The 15900-nt window shown below is 47.2% G+C and overlaps 1 protein-coding gene across 1 annotated transcript in view; it reads right to left on the bottom strand.

Annotated features, from left to right (window-relative positions):
- Positions 1-15900, bottom strand: part of CLMN (calmin (calponin-like, transmembrane)) — a 64890-nt gene that overhangs the window by 4235 nt on the left and 44755 nt on the right. The window contains exons 9-10 of the mRNA XM_008570526.1: positions 8792-10420; positions 3883-4079 (exon numbers count right to left, since the gene is read on the bottom strand). Of these exons, the coding sequence (XP_008568748.1) occupies positions 3883-4079; positions 8792-10420 (1826 nt within the window). The remainder of the gene's footprint in view (positions 1-3882; positions 4080-8791; positions 10421-15900) is intronic.

The raw sequence follows: 15900 nt of genomic DNA, 5'->3' as shown, positions 1-15900 counted from the left end.
CCAATGTGCCCACTTTGATTGGAGTGTGCCAAGTCCTTACATGTCTGGCCAGTTTTCCTCATTTGTAAAACATCATCATTCCCACCCCGCCTATGTCATGGAGCTGGTGGGGACCATAGTATACCAGAGGTAAAATTGTTTGGCCCTGTTTTGTGGCTCAACAGGAGAACTAGGTGTTGGGTATTGATGCATCTGGCACAGAGACTGTCATTTCAGCCTCCTCCGGGGAAGCCTACCATGTGCATCCTGGGGTCCAGGAAAAAGGCATTTGACCCAAGAGTTTATTTTTAGGGAGTTCATTGTTGGCAGCCTTCATATTCCTGCCCACTGTTGTCCTGAAAAACCTCTCCAAGCTCTTCCCTTGCATTGGGTACACACAGCACTTGCTGTGTGCCAGGGGCTGGGCTAGGCTTAGGGAAACTTCTGTTCTTGTCCTCAATCCCAAAACTGTGCTAATTTTTCCTGGCTGGTATCACAGCACAGAAATGTAGCAAACAAAATGCATCTACAAAGACAAGAGACCCTGGTGCCTGGGACCCAGCAGTGTCCTGTAAGAGAGGTGACCCCGCACTGTATTATCTGCAGATTTCAGAGGCACCCTTTCCCCCGCTGTGTCTGTAATGTTTTCTAATAAAAAAAAAGTGCATACCTGTTAGGGGGAAACTCTCACTCTTCCCCTCCCTGCTTTTTTGCAGCATGCTTTCTTTTACGTGGTTTTTGTGTTATAATCAGTATGAGTTATTGTGGGTTTGAAACCTGAACTTCAGCCTTTCAGCAAACATTTATCAAGAGCCTACTGTGCATCAGGAATTGGGCTAGGAAGGTGCTGACATCCTGTCTCCTGCTCTCCAGGAGCCAACAGCAGACTGAGGGAACACATTTGTTCATTTATCTATCTAACCAAAGAATTTTAATTGAATGCCTACTGCAAGCCAGTGCTGTGCTAAATGCTCGGGTTATGCTGATGAACTCTATATACACGGTCCCTGCATTCAGGAGGGGGACAGATGGTAAATATATCCTTACACAAATGATTATATAAATTAGTTTTGATAAGTGCTGTAAAGAGTCTAGAAGAACATATAAAAGGGATCAAAAATAGCCAGGGGAAATCCAGGAAGGCTGCTTGGAGGAAGTGGTTGTGAAGCTGAGACCTAAAGGCTGAGGAGGAGTGGGTCAGGAGACAGGCAAGGGACAGTGTTCTAGGCAGAGTGAAAAATCCTCGAAGTTGAAGGAGCTTAAGGTGGGAGGTGGAGTGGGCAGAGCATTCAAAGAACTCGACTAAGGCCAGAGTGCCTGGTGCAAGGGTGGATAGATGAGATTAGGGAGACAGAGACCACGTGGGGTCCTGCAGGCTCTGAAAACAAAAGGCCACTCTGCCTAGACCAAAGGGAAGCTACATGGGATGACCATATTGAGGGATGGCCAAAAAAACATCCTGTGCTTGGGCAGAGAGGTGCCCGGAGCTCAGTGGTGCAAGGGTGGATAGATGAGATTAGGGAGACAGAGACCACGTGGGGTCCTGCAGGCTCTGGAAACAAAAGGCCACTCTGCCTAGACCAAAGGGAAGCTACATGGGATGACCATATTGAGGGATGGCCAAAAAAAACATCCTGTGCTTGGGCAGAGAGGTGCCCGGAGCTCAGTCCCTTTCAATAACTTTGGGTCAGGTGCTGACAGCCCTGCAGCTCAGTTTTCATGGATGTATAAGGAGGGAGAGGGGAGTGGCTGCTCCTACACTGGAGTGAGCAGGTGAAATGGCCTGGCACGCAAGAGGGGACCAGGGTCCTCATTCCTTCCCGTTAATGACCACACCTCAACACTACCTGCTTACATTTGGGATGCAGCTTTCACCTGGGCTAAAATGTTTCATCATCATTACAGCTTTGCCACATTGTGCCTGAGGAAAGCCAGGAAGAAGGAACAGACAAGGTAACTGCTGCCTGCTCTGTGCAAAGAGATCAGCGTGAAACCTCTGCACGGCAAAGCCTACCTGGCCTCATTCTGTGTACATGGAAATAACTGTTTCCTTTTGCCCACCCATCCCTCTTGGTCTCTCTTCACTGGCCCTGGCTTTACCCACACTGCTTGATGCAGCGCACATCCAAGGTGCCTGCTGTCCCCCAACACTCCCCTTGTTTCTCCTCCCACCCCCTTACATTTCACAAGTATTTGCTGAGGAGCCCGCGAGGCGCCAGCTGTCTGCTCAGGCTGTTGCTTCCGCCTGGCATGCCTTCCTGCTCCCTCTCCCCGATCCAAATCCACTTACCCCTCAATGCTCAGCTCAAACGACATCTCAGCCCCCAGGCTGCCCTCCCTACCTGCCTCTGAGGTCCAAAACGTGGAATCCCCACTTGCCTAGCACCTCTTGTGTCCCACCCAGTTGTAGGAGAACAGATGGTGACATCTCATCTCCTTGGAGGACGGAGCCCTGCCTGTGTCACCTCTTTGGCTGACCTTGCTCTCCCTCCTCTGAAGTCCTCAGACCTAGCCGATTCCATCAGAGGGAGGCTGCTCAAAAATGGTTTCAGGCTGGACCCACTGAGGGAGAAACTGAGAGGTCTGGCAAATGACCAGTGACTCCTCTGCAAGTTGTAGTGAGGTAGATAGATGACAGCCCTGGCCATTTGCCTACAAGTGTTCTGCACTTACACCAGGCCGGATGCATGCTAAGAACATAGACATCTGCCGGGCAGTCACGTCCAGGGTCAGGGACAGGGACTCTGGGAATCATGGGCAAAGCTGGCAACTGCTCTCTGCTGTGTCTCACTCACCCCTGCCTCTGTTTCCCCACAGCACAGGCGCAGAAGCAAAGCAGAGGGGAGACAGGAACCTGGGCATGTGCCAGCTCCTCCTCTGTCCCTCTCTGCATGGGCTTCTCCCCACTCACTCCTCACATGCCCGTCTCCGTCATTTTCCTTTGCAGCTAGTATCACTCACACCACCACGGGCAACAAGGGCACGAAAGGGATGTGGACCAGAGTCAGACGTGTCTGCGTCTCAGACCCCAGCTCTGCCACTTCCTGAGCTGGGAGGTGGTAGGGAAGTTACACAGCCCGATCTTCCTTGACTGCCACAATGAGGCACAAGCCCACCTCCGTGCCTGTGGGGGTGACCGTGAGAGTGAATGAGGAAAGGCGTGTGAGGTGCCTGAACACGGCGGGCTTGGCCGACGGGGACTGTTGTGATGATGAGTGATGGGGAAAGACCGGGGTCTTCTAACGTTCAACAGTGACGTCCTTCCCCTGGGACCAATCCGGCTCATCATCTGGTGGCCTAGGAGTGACACAGCAGATGTGTCCTACAAGCTTCCTGTAGATCCTTATCCTCCCTGCTCCTTCCCTCCCCAGGATCAATCAACCATCCTTACTTCCCTGAAACCAAACTTGCGGAGGAAACCATAATACTGATGTTAACGTCAGCTTCCATGCGACAGGGATCAAAGGTCCCCTGGCGGCATGTGCTTGAAGTCAGGAAGCTGCTTAGAAACAGCAAAGTCTGGTGTCTACCTGACCCAGCTGCACGTACGTGGGGCCTGGGGCAGCCGCCAGGGTCTCCAGGTCTATTCCTTTGCACCCCACGCCTACCGATGGCTCAGCCACTTTGCTGTTCACTGCTAGTTTCCACCCACAGGTACGCAGAGTGAGAGGAGGCCAGTTGCACATTCCTCCAGTTTTGCTTCTTATGAGCAGGTCTGGTGATGGTGGGGTCGGGGGTCGGGGGGAACCCAGGGGTGGAGAATGAGGATTTTGTATGAATCTGTATTTCCTGTGCTGTCTAGTCCCGTCTCTGCACCCCCCATCACATCAGAAACTAAAAATGGAATGGGCTCAGAGCGCACCTCCCTGGCTCCATCTCTAGGGTGAAAAGATCATAAAATACCTGGAAGGAACTTTGTGGTCACCAGCGTCATCGTCTAGGTCATCTGAGGATCGAACAGTTCCAGGTGCTATAAATAATGAACTTTCTACGTGGTCCACATGTTTCTTTTTCTCCTTTTTTTTACTGCTGATTGATTCTTCTGTTATCTTTTTTTCTAAAGGGTTTGCTACGTTCTCTGAGTTTGGGGATTCCTGGGACTGGAAGACAAAACCAACAGATACCAGTCAGCATTTCATGCAGAGATGTAACGTAGGTGATATCACCTAGCAGTGTTCCACACAGACCAGCCAGGGCGACCTCTCCAATTCTGCCTCTCTCATGGGTTTCTTCCAGCACACTCTGCATGGGAGAGAAGCCCATCCCAATGCCTGCTCCCTGTGCAGAATTCAAATGCTACAAATTGATGGAATATAAAAGGGTTTTAGAGTTAGTAAGATCTGACCTTGAATGAGTGATTTTAATCTCTTTGAGCCTCAGTTTTACTGTCTGTCAAATGAGTACAATAATGACCTCTTCCCACTAAACCACAGGGTTTCCTATAAAGGATGTCCCTTACAGTGGGCCATGGTTGAACCCTTCACACGGCCATCATCCACTCAAGCAGACGAAGAAATCTTGGAAGCCAGGTGGATTAAAGGGCACAAAGGTGGCCCGTGAGTTTGGAGAGGTACACACATGGCCCAATGCCTTGTTTGTGGGATGACATCTTCATTATGCCTTTGGCCAAAGGTGGACCAGAGTGTGACATCTCTAGCATTTATTTGGTGAGGAAGATTCTCTGACCACTGTCCACACCAGGCGTTCTGAAACCCATCAGCAAAGCTCCCCAGTGAAATCCAGAAGGGTGGGAATTGTTGAAGCCACCTCTCAAGAATTTGTTTAGGGGCTGGAAGAACCTGCTCAGCAGGTGTCAGAATAAGAGGCTCACAGCAGCCAGGCCAGTCTGCCCCAGGAGAACAAAGCTCCGTGCAGAAATTTAAAAAGCTCTCAACAATTTGACACGACAGTGCTCCTTCCCTCATCCTGGGCAAATGCTACCTTTTTTGAAAGGTGAAATGGGAACAGGACTTTTTTTATAGACTAGAACAAGAAAAACTTGCCATTTTCAAGTCCCTATAGTTGGGAAACATTTTTCCTTTCTTTTTTCTTTTTAAAGGATGTCCAGGTATCAGAGAATTGCTCCATCCCACATCTCCTTGTCTGTCAGGAGGCAAGACTCACAGACCTCACCTATCGTCCTGGGCTCCCCATCAGATGGGCTTCCCCCTCCCGATGCTCACCACATGGACTGAGTCCAGGCTGCAGTCAGGAGCTGTTGGCAAATGCTCCTTGGACAGGTGAGAGCCAGCAGTGGCAGCTCAGAGCCAGGTGACACACACAGTGTCACCACCACTCTGACACAGTGCCGAGGAACACAAGGCTCAGGTAAAGAAGCCATCTGCTCAAGTGAGATCCAGGGTAAGACAGGTTTCAAGCCTAGATCTCCCAGTTCCGCCATGCCAACCCAGCACTCTTTATTTTTTCCTTTTTGTCTTTTTTCGTGACCAGTAACAGGATCGCAACCCTCGATGTCGCGCCCGTACCAAGACCGGCAACGGGATCGCAACCCTCAGTGTCGCGCCCGCACCACGCTCAACCAGTGAGCAGACCGGTCTCTATATGGGATCCAAACCCTCGGCAGGAGGGCCGCCGCGCTCCCAAGCGCCGCACTCTACCGAGTGCGCCACTGGGCCGGCCCCAACCCAGCACTCTTTCAACCACACCCCGAGTCATGTGTCTGTGTGCTGGGCACATGCAGGCGCTCACACTGCTCTCAGCAGTTACTGGAAGGAAAGTGCACAGGAATGAGCTGCCACGACTGTGTTTCCATAGGCCACGTGCAACAGGCCAGGAGAGAGGACTGGGCCGCTAATTAGTCCTTTTAAGTAACACAGCGGGCAGAGATGCAACTCAGCTCTGCTCTCCACACGCTCAGTCCTTTTTCCTTTGTCCTAAAGGAGATTTTTGACCCATAACAACTGGGAGATTGTGCCCCAGTTGTACCCCCCTCCCATAATGTGGGGACACCAAGGCCTGATCTCACTGAAGGACATTTCTATCTCTGCTGGATTTTCCTGCGGGGCAGGGCTAGCTCTGGAGAGGCCAGCAGATGGCAGGTGGGAGGGGTGGGGAGGCAGGGACAGGGTTCTTTCCCTGGGGGCAGAACGGGAGGCAGCAGGTGCTACAGGCTAAACGTTTGTCCCCCTCAAAGCTCATGTGGGAACTTAATCCCCAATGTGGTATTTGCAAGGTGGGGCCTTTAAAGAGGTGATTGGATCTCGAGGACCGTGCCCTTGTAGATGGACTGATCCACTCATGGAGTAATGGGTTAATGGTTTAATTTGTTAGAGAATTAATGGTTTAATTTGTTAATGGCCATTTTATAAGGAGAGCGAGTGAGGATGTAGAAAAGCTCTTGCTCAGCTGTCCTCGTTATGTGACATCCAGGGTCACCATGGGACTCTTCAGAGAGTCCCCACCAAGAAGTTCCTCACGAGATGTGCCCAACCCCCCCTGACCTTGGGCTTCCCAGCCTCCAACACTATAAGAATATAAATCTCTTTTCTTGTATATTCCCCAGTTTCAGGTACTCTGCTATAAGCAACAGAAAATGGACTAACACAGCAGGTACTGTCCCTGGCACCTGAGGAACCACCCAGCCCCTTCTCCATCCCTCCAACACATGCTGAGCATGGAGCTGGCTGCCGTGCCCAGTGGCCGTCAGTCCTGCCATGGTTGCCTCTACACCTGACAACTCTGTTCCCCTGCAGTGCTCTGGGCACCTGCTCCCCGCTGTCTGGGGTTGGCAAACTGAACAGAACCAAGCTACCACTTCTGGCCTATCTACAATCGTGTAAGTGTCTCTTAAAGCTACTCAAATTCCCCTCTTCCCTGTAGCCCTCCGCGGGTGCAAGACTTTCTCATTCCTCCCAGCAGCACCAGATGGATGGACGTCCCTTTGGGCCCCTCCCTCAGCCCTGGCTCTGAGCTTTGTCACTGACTGGATGTTTCACTTACTTTACATTTGCCTCACACCCCCACCCCCAAAATGCCACTTAATACACCTTTGTCCCCTGCAGTGGCAGGACCCGCCAGTCACTGTTCTTCTCTCTAGGGTACAAAGATTAATACACAAATGCCCACTCTGTGCTGGAAGAGAAAAACAAAACCCATGGAAACCAGATAAGCACTTGAGGAGAGAACTATTGAAAATGTAGTGGCTATAGGTGAGGGGCGAGGGCTCTGCCTGGGGAACAGCTGGGGACACTCCTGGGATGAGGTGCCATTTGCATTGGGCTTTGAAGGGTGAATAACTGCTTGCCAAGTGATGGCTGGGGAAGCAGGTACCAGATAATGGGACCTGCCCAATCGAACCCGGAATCAGAAGAGTGCATGGGGTTTCTCAGTGTTTGGCTTGGCTGGTGGCGGTCATGGCTGGGGAAGCAGGTACCAGATAATGGGACCTGCCCAATCGAACCCGGAATCAGAAGAGAGCATGGGGTTTCTCAGTGTTTGGCTTGGCTGGTGGCGGTCGGGGGAAGAGAGGGAGACAGAGAGGGGTGGGCAGCCAGGTTGTAGAGGGAAGTGTCTGGAAGGTCATGCTAAGGAATTTGGACTTTATCCTGGAGACAGGAGTAGAGGAGTAATGAGACCTATGTTTTAGGGTTGTCCCTCTTTGAGCTGAGGAGGGGGCTGAACTGGGGATGAGAGGCTGGAGAGAGCCTGGGGAAGCAACAGTGAATGGGACGGAGGTACAGCCACTGTGATCTGGGACAGCTGGTCACATTCCCATCTGTTTACAGCACTTGGGAGGCATCCTCCCCCAGAACAACCTCCCCAGCTTGAAGCCCCCTGCACATGCAGCCTTTCTGCATCTGGGTGGGGAGTCTGCCTCTGTAGAACCCCTGAGTCCCTCTGCTGGGCCCATCTCTCATGCCTGATGTCACATTCTCTCACAGTACAGTTACTGGGGGGCTCAGGCTCTCTGGCATTCAACACTGAAGACAGAATCTTCCTCTTTACTTTGTCCTTGCTGGCATGTGCCGTCAGACTGCTTTCCATAGTGTTGGACTAAGGGAGCAGGTGAGCTTGCTGAGGGTCCGAGCCCAGGCCACTCCCCTCCTGGGTGTCCCACCCTGAGTGCCCGGTCTGCACTGTATCCACCTCCTGGATTCCCAGTGCTGCAGTGGGGAGCTCTTATAATAAGGCGCCTGCAGAAGGTCCCTGCCATCAGGCCAGGGCCCCACATACCACTCACTGCTCACTCTGGTGGCCCCTCTTGACCTGTTGGGCCAGATAAAGTGGAAACACAAGTAGCAGGTAAGTGTGTGTCAAGCTGCTCAAGCCCATAAGTGTATGTTTCCCCTTCCTGTTTACACACCCATGTCAAACCACAGGAACCAAAGATTGGTGCCAAACGGGCAAAGGGCCTTTAAAAATCAAGGCTGGAGTCAAAAGTGAGGTGTCGCTTTGTTTTTCCCCAGTTGCTGCGGGAGACAGGGGCTACCATTTACTAAGAACATGCTAGATGTGAGCTGCGATTACTATGCTTAAAATCATTACTGCTACTACGCTGCTGGACCCTCACACATGACCTCACTTGATCCTCAGGGCAGCCCAGTGGGTACGACGAGGACTGGGGTGAAGACAGGGAGGTTCCCAGGGTGCAAAATTTCTGCACATGCTCCCTCAGGGTGCTACCCCTGCACTTGCCCGAGCCTCACGTGGGTACCTTTTTAAAGTTTGCACACTGCAATGCCTGTGAGGGAAGCCTTCTCATCCCTATTTTATGAAGGAAGAAAGTGAACTTCAGAGACGTGCCAAATTTCCCAGCCAGGGCCCAGGGTTCCCAAACCCCACAACTGAGTACCTGATGGTTTTCCAGAAGGTCACTGTCTTCGGGCTCCCTTTGCTGGTGGTCCTCGTCGTGGGGTGGAGGTGTGGGTTCTGAGGCTGGCATGGCATCCCTGTTGAGACATGGCCCCTGGTCGCTGGCATTTGGGAGGCCCTCGCCCGGCACCGAGGAGCTGCAGCTGCTCTGAGAGCAATCAGCCTCCTCCACCCTGGAGCCCAGGTCATGCACATAACTCTCTGGTTCTTCGAGGTCCATTTCTTCATTTTTCAAATCCTCCACGCCTTCCACGTAAGCCTCCAAAACTGCAGCTAGGGGCACCTCATAATGTGGGTAATAGAAAAGGTCGTGGGGAATGACAGAAATCTTTGAGAGGGGTGGAGAAGGCTTAAAAGCCAGGCCTTCCTCGCTGTGACTCCCAAGGGTCTCCAAGCTGACACTGCTGCTTGGGGGGTTGGAAGGGAGTTCTCCACCAACCCCCTGGAGGCCTTCGGCTTCCCCCTCTTCCTCACCCTGATGTCGGGGGGACTTCCTCTTGGCCTTTTCATACACTTCTGGCTTTTTATCCACTGGTGTCTCTTCAGGAGCCAAAGAACAGCCTCGAGCTTCTTGTCCAGAGCCCTTGTGAGGTTCATGTTTATCAGACTTAACTTGGGGCTCAGAAGAATCTCTCTTTTTCTGGGCAGATTTAGCTCTCCTTTTACCTACTTTTTCAGCATAATTCTCATCCTCAGCAGGTTTTTGCTCTTGAGGCAAAGGAACTTCATTGAAAGCCTGGCTGGTGGAAGCAAAATCTACTAGGTCGCTGTTAAATTTTGAGGCTTTTAATGGTATGCCTTCAAAATAGTCTTCTGTATCCATAGCTTCTACAGTCAGCAACTTCACCTTGATCTCCAAGGAATCGGCCATCACAGTATTTTCTCCAGGGGATAAAGGAAAACAACTTCTTTCGCCGTGGCTGGCTGTACTCTCTAAGGCGCCATTCCAGGAGGAAGAACTCGGAGCAGACTGAGTATTACTGGTCATGCCATCTGCCAAAGAAACGTCACCGGGGATCTTGTCAGAGGCTACTTCCAGGATCTTGGAGGCTTCCTGTTTTGGTTTCTCTTCCTCAGCAACCTCAGCTGCCAAGACGGGTCCCTCTTGCTTTGATAACTCCTTTGCTACTCTTGGGCTCCCTGCAAAGCCAAGGTCTTGACTGCAGAAAGGGTCATTATTACAGGAAGCATCCTTGTAGGTGTCAGTCTCAAAGTGGACAGTTTTCTTGATTGGCATAGAGTTGGACTTCCGGCTGTCCTTTCTGGATGCTAAAATGGAAGATTCCGGAGATGGCTCACTGACACTGCTGGTCTTCTCTGGGCTCCCTTGGAGAACCTGGTCAATGATCTCGTGCATGAACTCGGTGTTGCTGTCTGACAGAGCATGGCTGGAAATGCCACCCAGGCAGAATTCCTTCACACTCTCGGGTTTGTCACAGACAAAGACTTTGGAGGGTGGCGGGTGGCTGGTTTCATGGTTAAGGGTGTAGGCACGCTCCCCGTTTTCAGTTAGAATGAAGACTTTGCTCTCCTGTTCAGAAGGGGTTTCTTTGATGTGGACAAAGGTGGATTCAATAGGGACTTCTTTATCTGAATCCACAAAATCTTCCTGCAAAGAAACACAAGACAACATGAAATAAGAAGAGTGTGTAAGTACAACCTATATCCCCCTCTCAAAACACAAACTAACACACAAAAAAACTACATCAAGACCAAAACAAAGTATTCTGATTAAGATATAAATGGTTACAAAAGACTATGTTCCTGATGGAATGTGAAAGAACCAGATACATAAAAATCTAAAATACTGTGTTTTTAAAAAGCTATGGATGCAACGAAATCTTGATGAGCTAAGCTTAGAGAAGGACTGGCCCTTCTTAAGTGAGCAGAGATTGTCAGCTACTTTGTACTTGGGGCCTAGTCTGGGTATGCACACGTAGGAGCACTAATCCACCTGAGATAAGGCAAGATCAGCCAGATCTCGACTGTGTGGGCTGATGTGAGAGACCGAATCTAGAAGGGCTACAAACATGAAACCAATTCTTTTCATATGCTAATTATCCCACACGGGAATTTTTGTTGTACTAGAGACAGCTGGGAGCAGGGCTGAAAAGCAGAGAATAATCTTTGTGGTATTGTAGGGCTACCAATGCAGTGGTGGAAAGAGTGGATTGACCTCATCTTCAAAATATTGAAACCAGAGAGCTGAAATTAAATAAAACTGTAACGTAGCTCCTATCAATTCCTAATACAATCTAAATGATCAGCTCATCTTAGGTGCTTGTTTGGGAAAGGACTACATTCTCTGAGGGAAAAAATGTCATCTACCTCAATCTCTACTGCTCTTTTATATACCAGGTTGGGCATAAAATAAAATATTTCAAGACATGAAGAAAGGAGAATGAAACCCATAATCAAGAGAAGCAACAGTCACTAGAAGTAGATACATTTACGAGCCAGGATGAAAATTAGCAAACAAAGACTCCAGAATAACTATTTAATCTACATCACAATCAATGCAAAGGTAGTTCTTCAGGCTGAAGAAAAATGATCATGGACAGAAGCCTGGATCTGAAGGAGGGAAGAAAAGGCACGTGAAATAAAAAACTTATAGTCAATATAAAAGACTGAAAGTTTTCTTTAAAAGCCTATTGACTATTTAAAGAAAAAATAATTACAAAATATTGGGGATTAAAACATGTAGAAGTAAAGTAAATGAGAATAATAGCACACAGAAATGGAGAGGAGGTGAGTGGAATTATATTGCTGTGTATAAAATATTCATTGTACTTGAAGTGGTATAATATTAATTTAAGGTAGGTTGAGGTAAGTTTAAGATGAGTATTTTAATCCCTGGAACAACTACTAAAACAATAAAACAAGGATATGTGTCTACAAAGCCAAAAAAGGAGATAAATGGATACTAAAATATACTTGAACAATTAAAAAAAAAAAGTAAGCAAGGAAGGACAAAAAAACATAGAACAGAGTGGACCAGTGGAAAACAATAATCAATATTCTAGATTAAATATATATAAATGAACAAAAGCCATGCTAATTAAATGACAGAGCTTGTCAGAATGGACAACAAACAAGATTCAACTGTATACTGCTTGCAAGAAAAATAATTTAAATAGAAATAAACATACACTGGAAAGAAAAAGATGGAAAAAGATATATCATTCAAACACTAATCATAAGAAAACTGCTATGACTATATTCATATTAGACAAAGAACAATTCAAGACAGACAGAAATGTCATAAAAATAAAATCACCATCAGGAAGATACAATTCTAAATGCCTATGTACTTTTTCATTAATATACGTAAAGCACAAACTGACAGAACTAAGAGGAGAAATAAACAAATCCACAATCATAGTTGGAGATTTTCAAGCATTTCTCTCTTGCACTAATTGATAGAAAAAGTAGAAAAAAAAACCCCAGTATGTATACAGGATATCAGAGCAGCCTGTTAACATAGTAACGGCATATTAAAGAATGCCAGTTCTTTGACTGCATAAGACATTCTTTTCAATGCATAAGGTACATTTTCCAGAAGAAACCATGTGCTGGGCTGTAAAGCTAGGCGCAATGTCTGTACACGGCCAGGGCTCAACAAATGTTTATTGAAATGAACTCAGCTGGATTGGTAGGGAGCCGTTCATCGGGTGTCTGGATAAGCTGAGAATTGTCATCTGTATTCCCTTGGGGATGTAAATGGACTCTTCTGCTGTGAGGCACCCATGTTCTGTGAACCAGGATGACTTTCTCTAGGTATCGTTTCTTGTTCAACCTCTTTTCCCAGCACTGGGGAGATCCAAGTATCAGACTTGAGGAATCCTGGCTGTGGCCTTGACTCACACAAATATCAAACTCTGCCTACAGATTGCTCAGGGCTAATGAAAGCTCTGATGCCTACTAGTGTTTCAGAATTTAGTAATGGGCCAGGAAAATTGAACTGCAACATAACAACAGTCACCACTATTTTTTTTTTCTTGCTTAAAACAACACAAATTTATTATCTTACTGATATGAAGTCTCACTGGACTAAAATCACAGTGTTGGCAGGCTAGGTTCTTTTTATTTTATTTCATTTATTTTGTTTTTTAAAATTTTAAATGACAATAACTGTATAATTTATGGAGTACAATGTGATGTTTCAATACATGTATACACATGGAATGAGCAAATCAGGGCAATTAGCATATCTTTTTAAAATTTTAAATGACAATAACTGTATAATTTATGGAGTACAATGTGATGTTTCAATATATGTATACACATGGAATGAGCAAATCAGGGCAATTAGCATATTCATCACCTCAAATATTTATCATTTCTTTGTGACGAGAACATTTAAAATCTTCTAGCTATTTTGAAATATACGATACCTTATTATTAACTATAGTCACCTTGCTGTGCAATAGAACTGCAGAACTTATTCCTCCTGTCTAACTGTAGCTTTGTACCTGTTGACCAAATCACCACTATTTGCTGAACATAAATTGTTGTGCCAGGCACAGTACTAGGTACTTCACATATCTGCTTATTCTTCACACAATCCTGACATGTGAGTAACATTTCCATTTTATGGAAGACATCTAATATAGATGTGTATCAGAGAGCTTAAGTAGCCAGCACAGGGCCACACAGCTCCAAGTGGCATTCCAGCCCAGTAATTCCTACTTGCAAGGCACCCTGGGAAGTGTTCTATGGTGCAGGGATAGCCAGGCAACACACACACACACAGTATGGGACCAGAATAAAAGCCACAGCATGGAGGACCCTGTCTGGCTCTTCTGAACAAAATAAGGTGTCTGTTTCAGCTGTATGTTGTAAGGGACAAAGAACCTGAACTGTAGAACCATAGAGATCTGGGGTCCAACCCCACCTCTATACTTGGTGGCTGTGCAACCCTGCAGAAGTGTTTCAGCCTCTCTGAGCATCCTTATTCTCATCTGTAAAGAGTATTATGATACTGGGCCACGCAGGATTGTCAGCATGGCAGTCAGCTCAGAGAAAAAAAAAAAAAAAGGACAGGGACCAGCCTGTCTCTCTTCTTTACCTCTGCATTCCCAAGACTTGGACTCATTTAATAAATATTTATGGAGTACATGAATAGGCATTGAGAGAGAACTTTGCATACTATTTGCGTGTGATGCCCCCTCTCCAGCGTGTAGCTTCAACTCAGACCTCTCCTGTTCTCTAGATCTTATATCCAACAGCCTACCAGACTTGCACTTAGATGTCTCAGGGACATCTTACCTGAACAAACCCGAGACTGAACACATGATTTTCCCTATAAACCAACCCCTTCCCAAAACTTCTCTATCTCAATAAATGGTCCCACCAATCCCCCAGTTACTGAAGCCAGAACCCATGGATTCTGAAGCCTGAATCAATGTATTCTTGATTCCTCCCTCTCCTACAACACCCAAATCCTTTTTTTTATTGTCTTTTTTTTTTCTTTTTGTCTTTTTTCGTGACCGGCAACGGATCGCAACCCTCAGTGTCACGACCGCACCGGACCGGGACCGGCAATGGGATCCCATCCCCGGTGCTGCGACCGCACCTCGCTCAGCCAGCGAGCCGCCGGTCTGCATGTGGGATCCGAACCCTCGGCGGGAGCGCCGCCGTGCTTCCCAAGCGGCGNCATCACCTCAAATATTTATCATTTCTTTGTGACGAGAACATTTAAAATCTTCTAGCTATTTTGAAATATACGATACCTTATTATTAACTATAGTCACCTTGCTGTGCAATAGAACTGCAGAACTTATTCCTCCTGTCTAACTGTAGCTTTGTACCTGTTGACCAAATCACCACTATTTGCTGAACATAAATTGTTGTGCCAGGCACAGTACTAGGTACTTCACATATCTGCTTATTCTTCACACAATCCTGACATGTGAGTAACATTTCCATTTTATGGAAGACATCTAATATAGATGTGTATCAGAGAGCTTAAGTAGCCAGCACAGGGCCACACAGCTCCAAGTGGCATTCCAGCCCAGTAATTCCTACTTGCAAGGCACCCTGGGAAGTGTTCTATGGTGCAGGGATAGCCAGGCAACACACACACACACAGTATGGGACCAGAATAAAAGCCACAGCATGGAGGACCCTGTCTGGCTCTTCTGAACAAAATAAGGTGTCTGTTTCAGCTGTATGTTGTAAGGGACAAAGAACCTGAACTGTAGAACCACAGAGATCTGGGGTCCAACCCCACCTCTATACTTGGTGGCTGTGCAACCCTGCAGAAGTGTTTCAGCCTCTCTGAGCATCCTTATTCTCATCTGTAAAGAGTATTATGATACTGGGCCACGCAGGATTGTCAGCATGGCAGTCAGCTCAGAGATGCACAGGCATGGTACCTGACCAGCCTCCAGCTAAAAAAGCAGTCCCCCTGCCCCACCAGCATTCTTTAACTCTTTATGCTTATTTTTCTGTCTAGTACTATACTTGGCTGACATGTTAACTGTTTCCCCATTAAAACAAAGCTACACAGGGTCATCCATCTAGTTTCTTGCTGAATCCCCTCAGCCAGCACTGGGGCTGCTGTGGTTGTAATTATTATTATCTCAGGGTTGTGATAGGTTGGGGAGGGGTTCAACAGAGCCATTACAACTTCTAAAAGGTCTGATTCTGCTCCAAAAAAATCTGTCACCAAGTATAATCTGGGATCCTGAAAATATAACGATGGACTTTTGGACAATCACTGTCTTTTATAATTTTTAACACTGATAAAATCTGGTAGACAACTATAATGTTCCTTCAGATATCTAAAAAATCAAGTTGACTATCCATATTATAAGCAAGCATATTTTATAATCTTAATGAAGTTTGGTATGGGAAGATGTTTACAAGAGGTGTAACATCCCATCCTACTTTTAAACTAAATACATGTTATATATACAGTAATCCCTCCTTATCCATGGTTTCACTTTCTGCGGTTTTAGTTATCCACAGTCAATGGTGGTTTGAAAATATTAAATGGAAATTTCCAGAAATAAACAATTCGTAAGTTTTTTTTTTTTTTTTTTGTCCTTTTTGTCTTTTTTCGTGACCGGCAACGGATCGCAACCC

This window comes from Galeopterus variegatus, unplaced genomic scaffold (genome assembly GCF_000696425.1).
Source record: "Galeopterus variegatus unplaced genomic scaffold, G_variegatus-3.0.2 Scaffold609, whole genome shotgun sequence".
NCBI lineage: Eukaryota > Metazoa > Chordata > Mammalia > Dermoptera > Cynocephalidae > Galeopterus > Galeopterus variegatus.
Note: the sequence above shows the minus strand (reverse complement) of the source record. Positions and strands in the feature narration are given on the sequence as shown.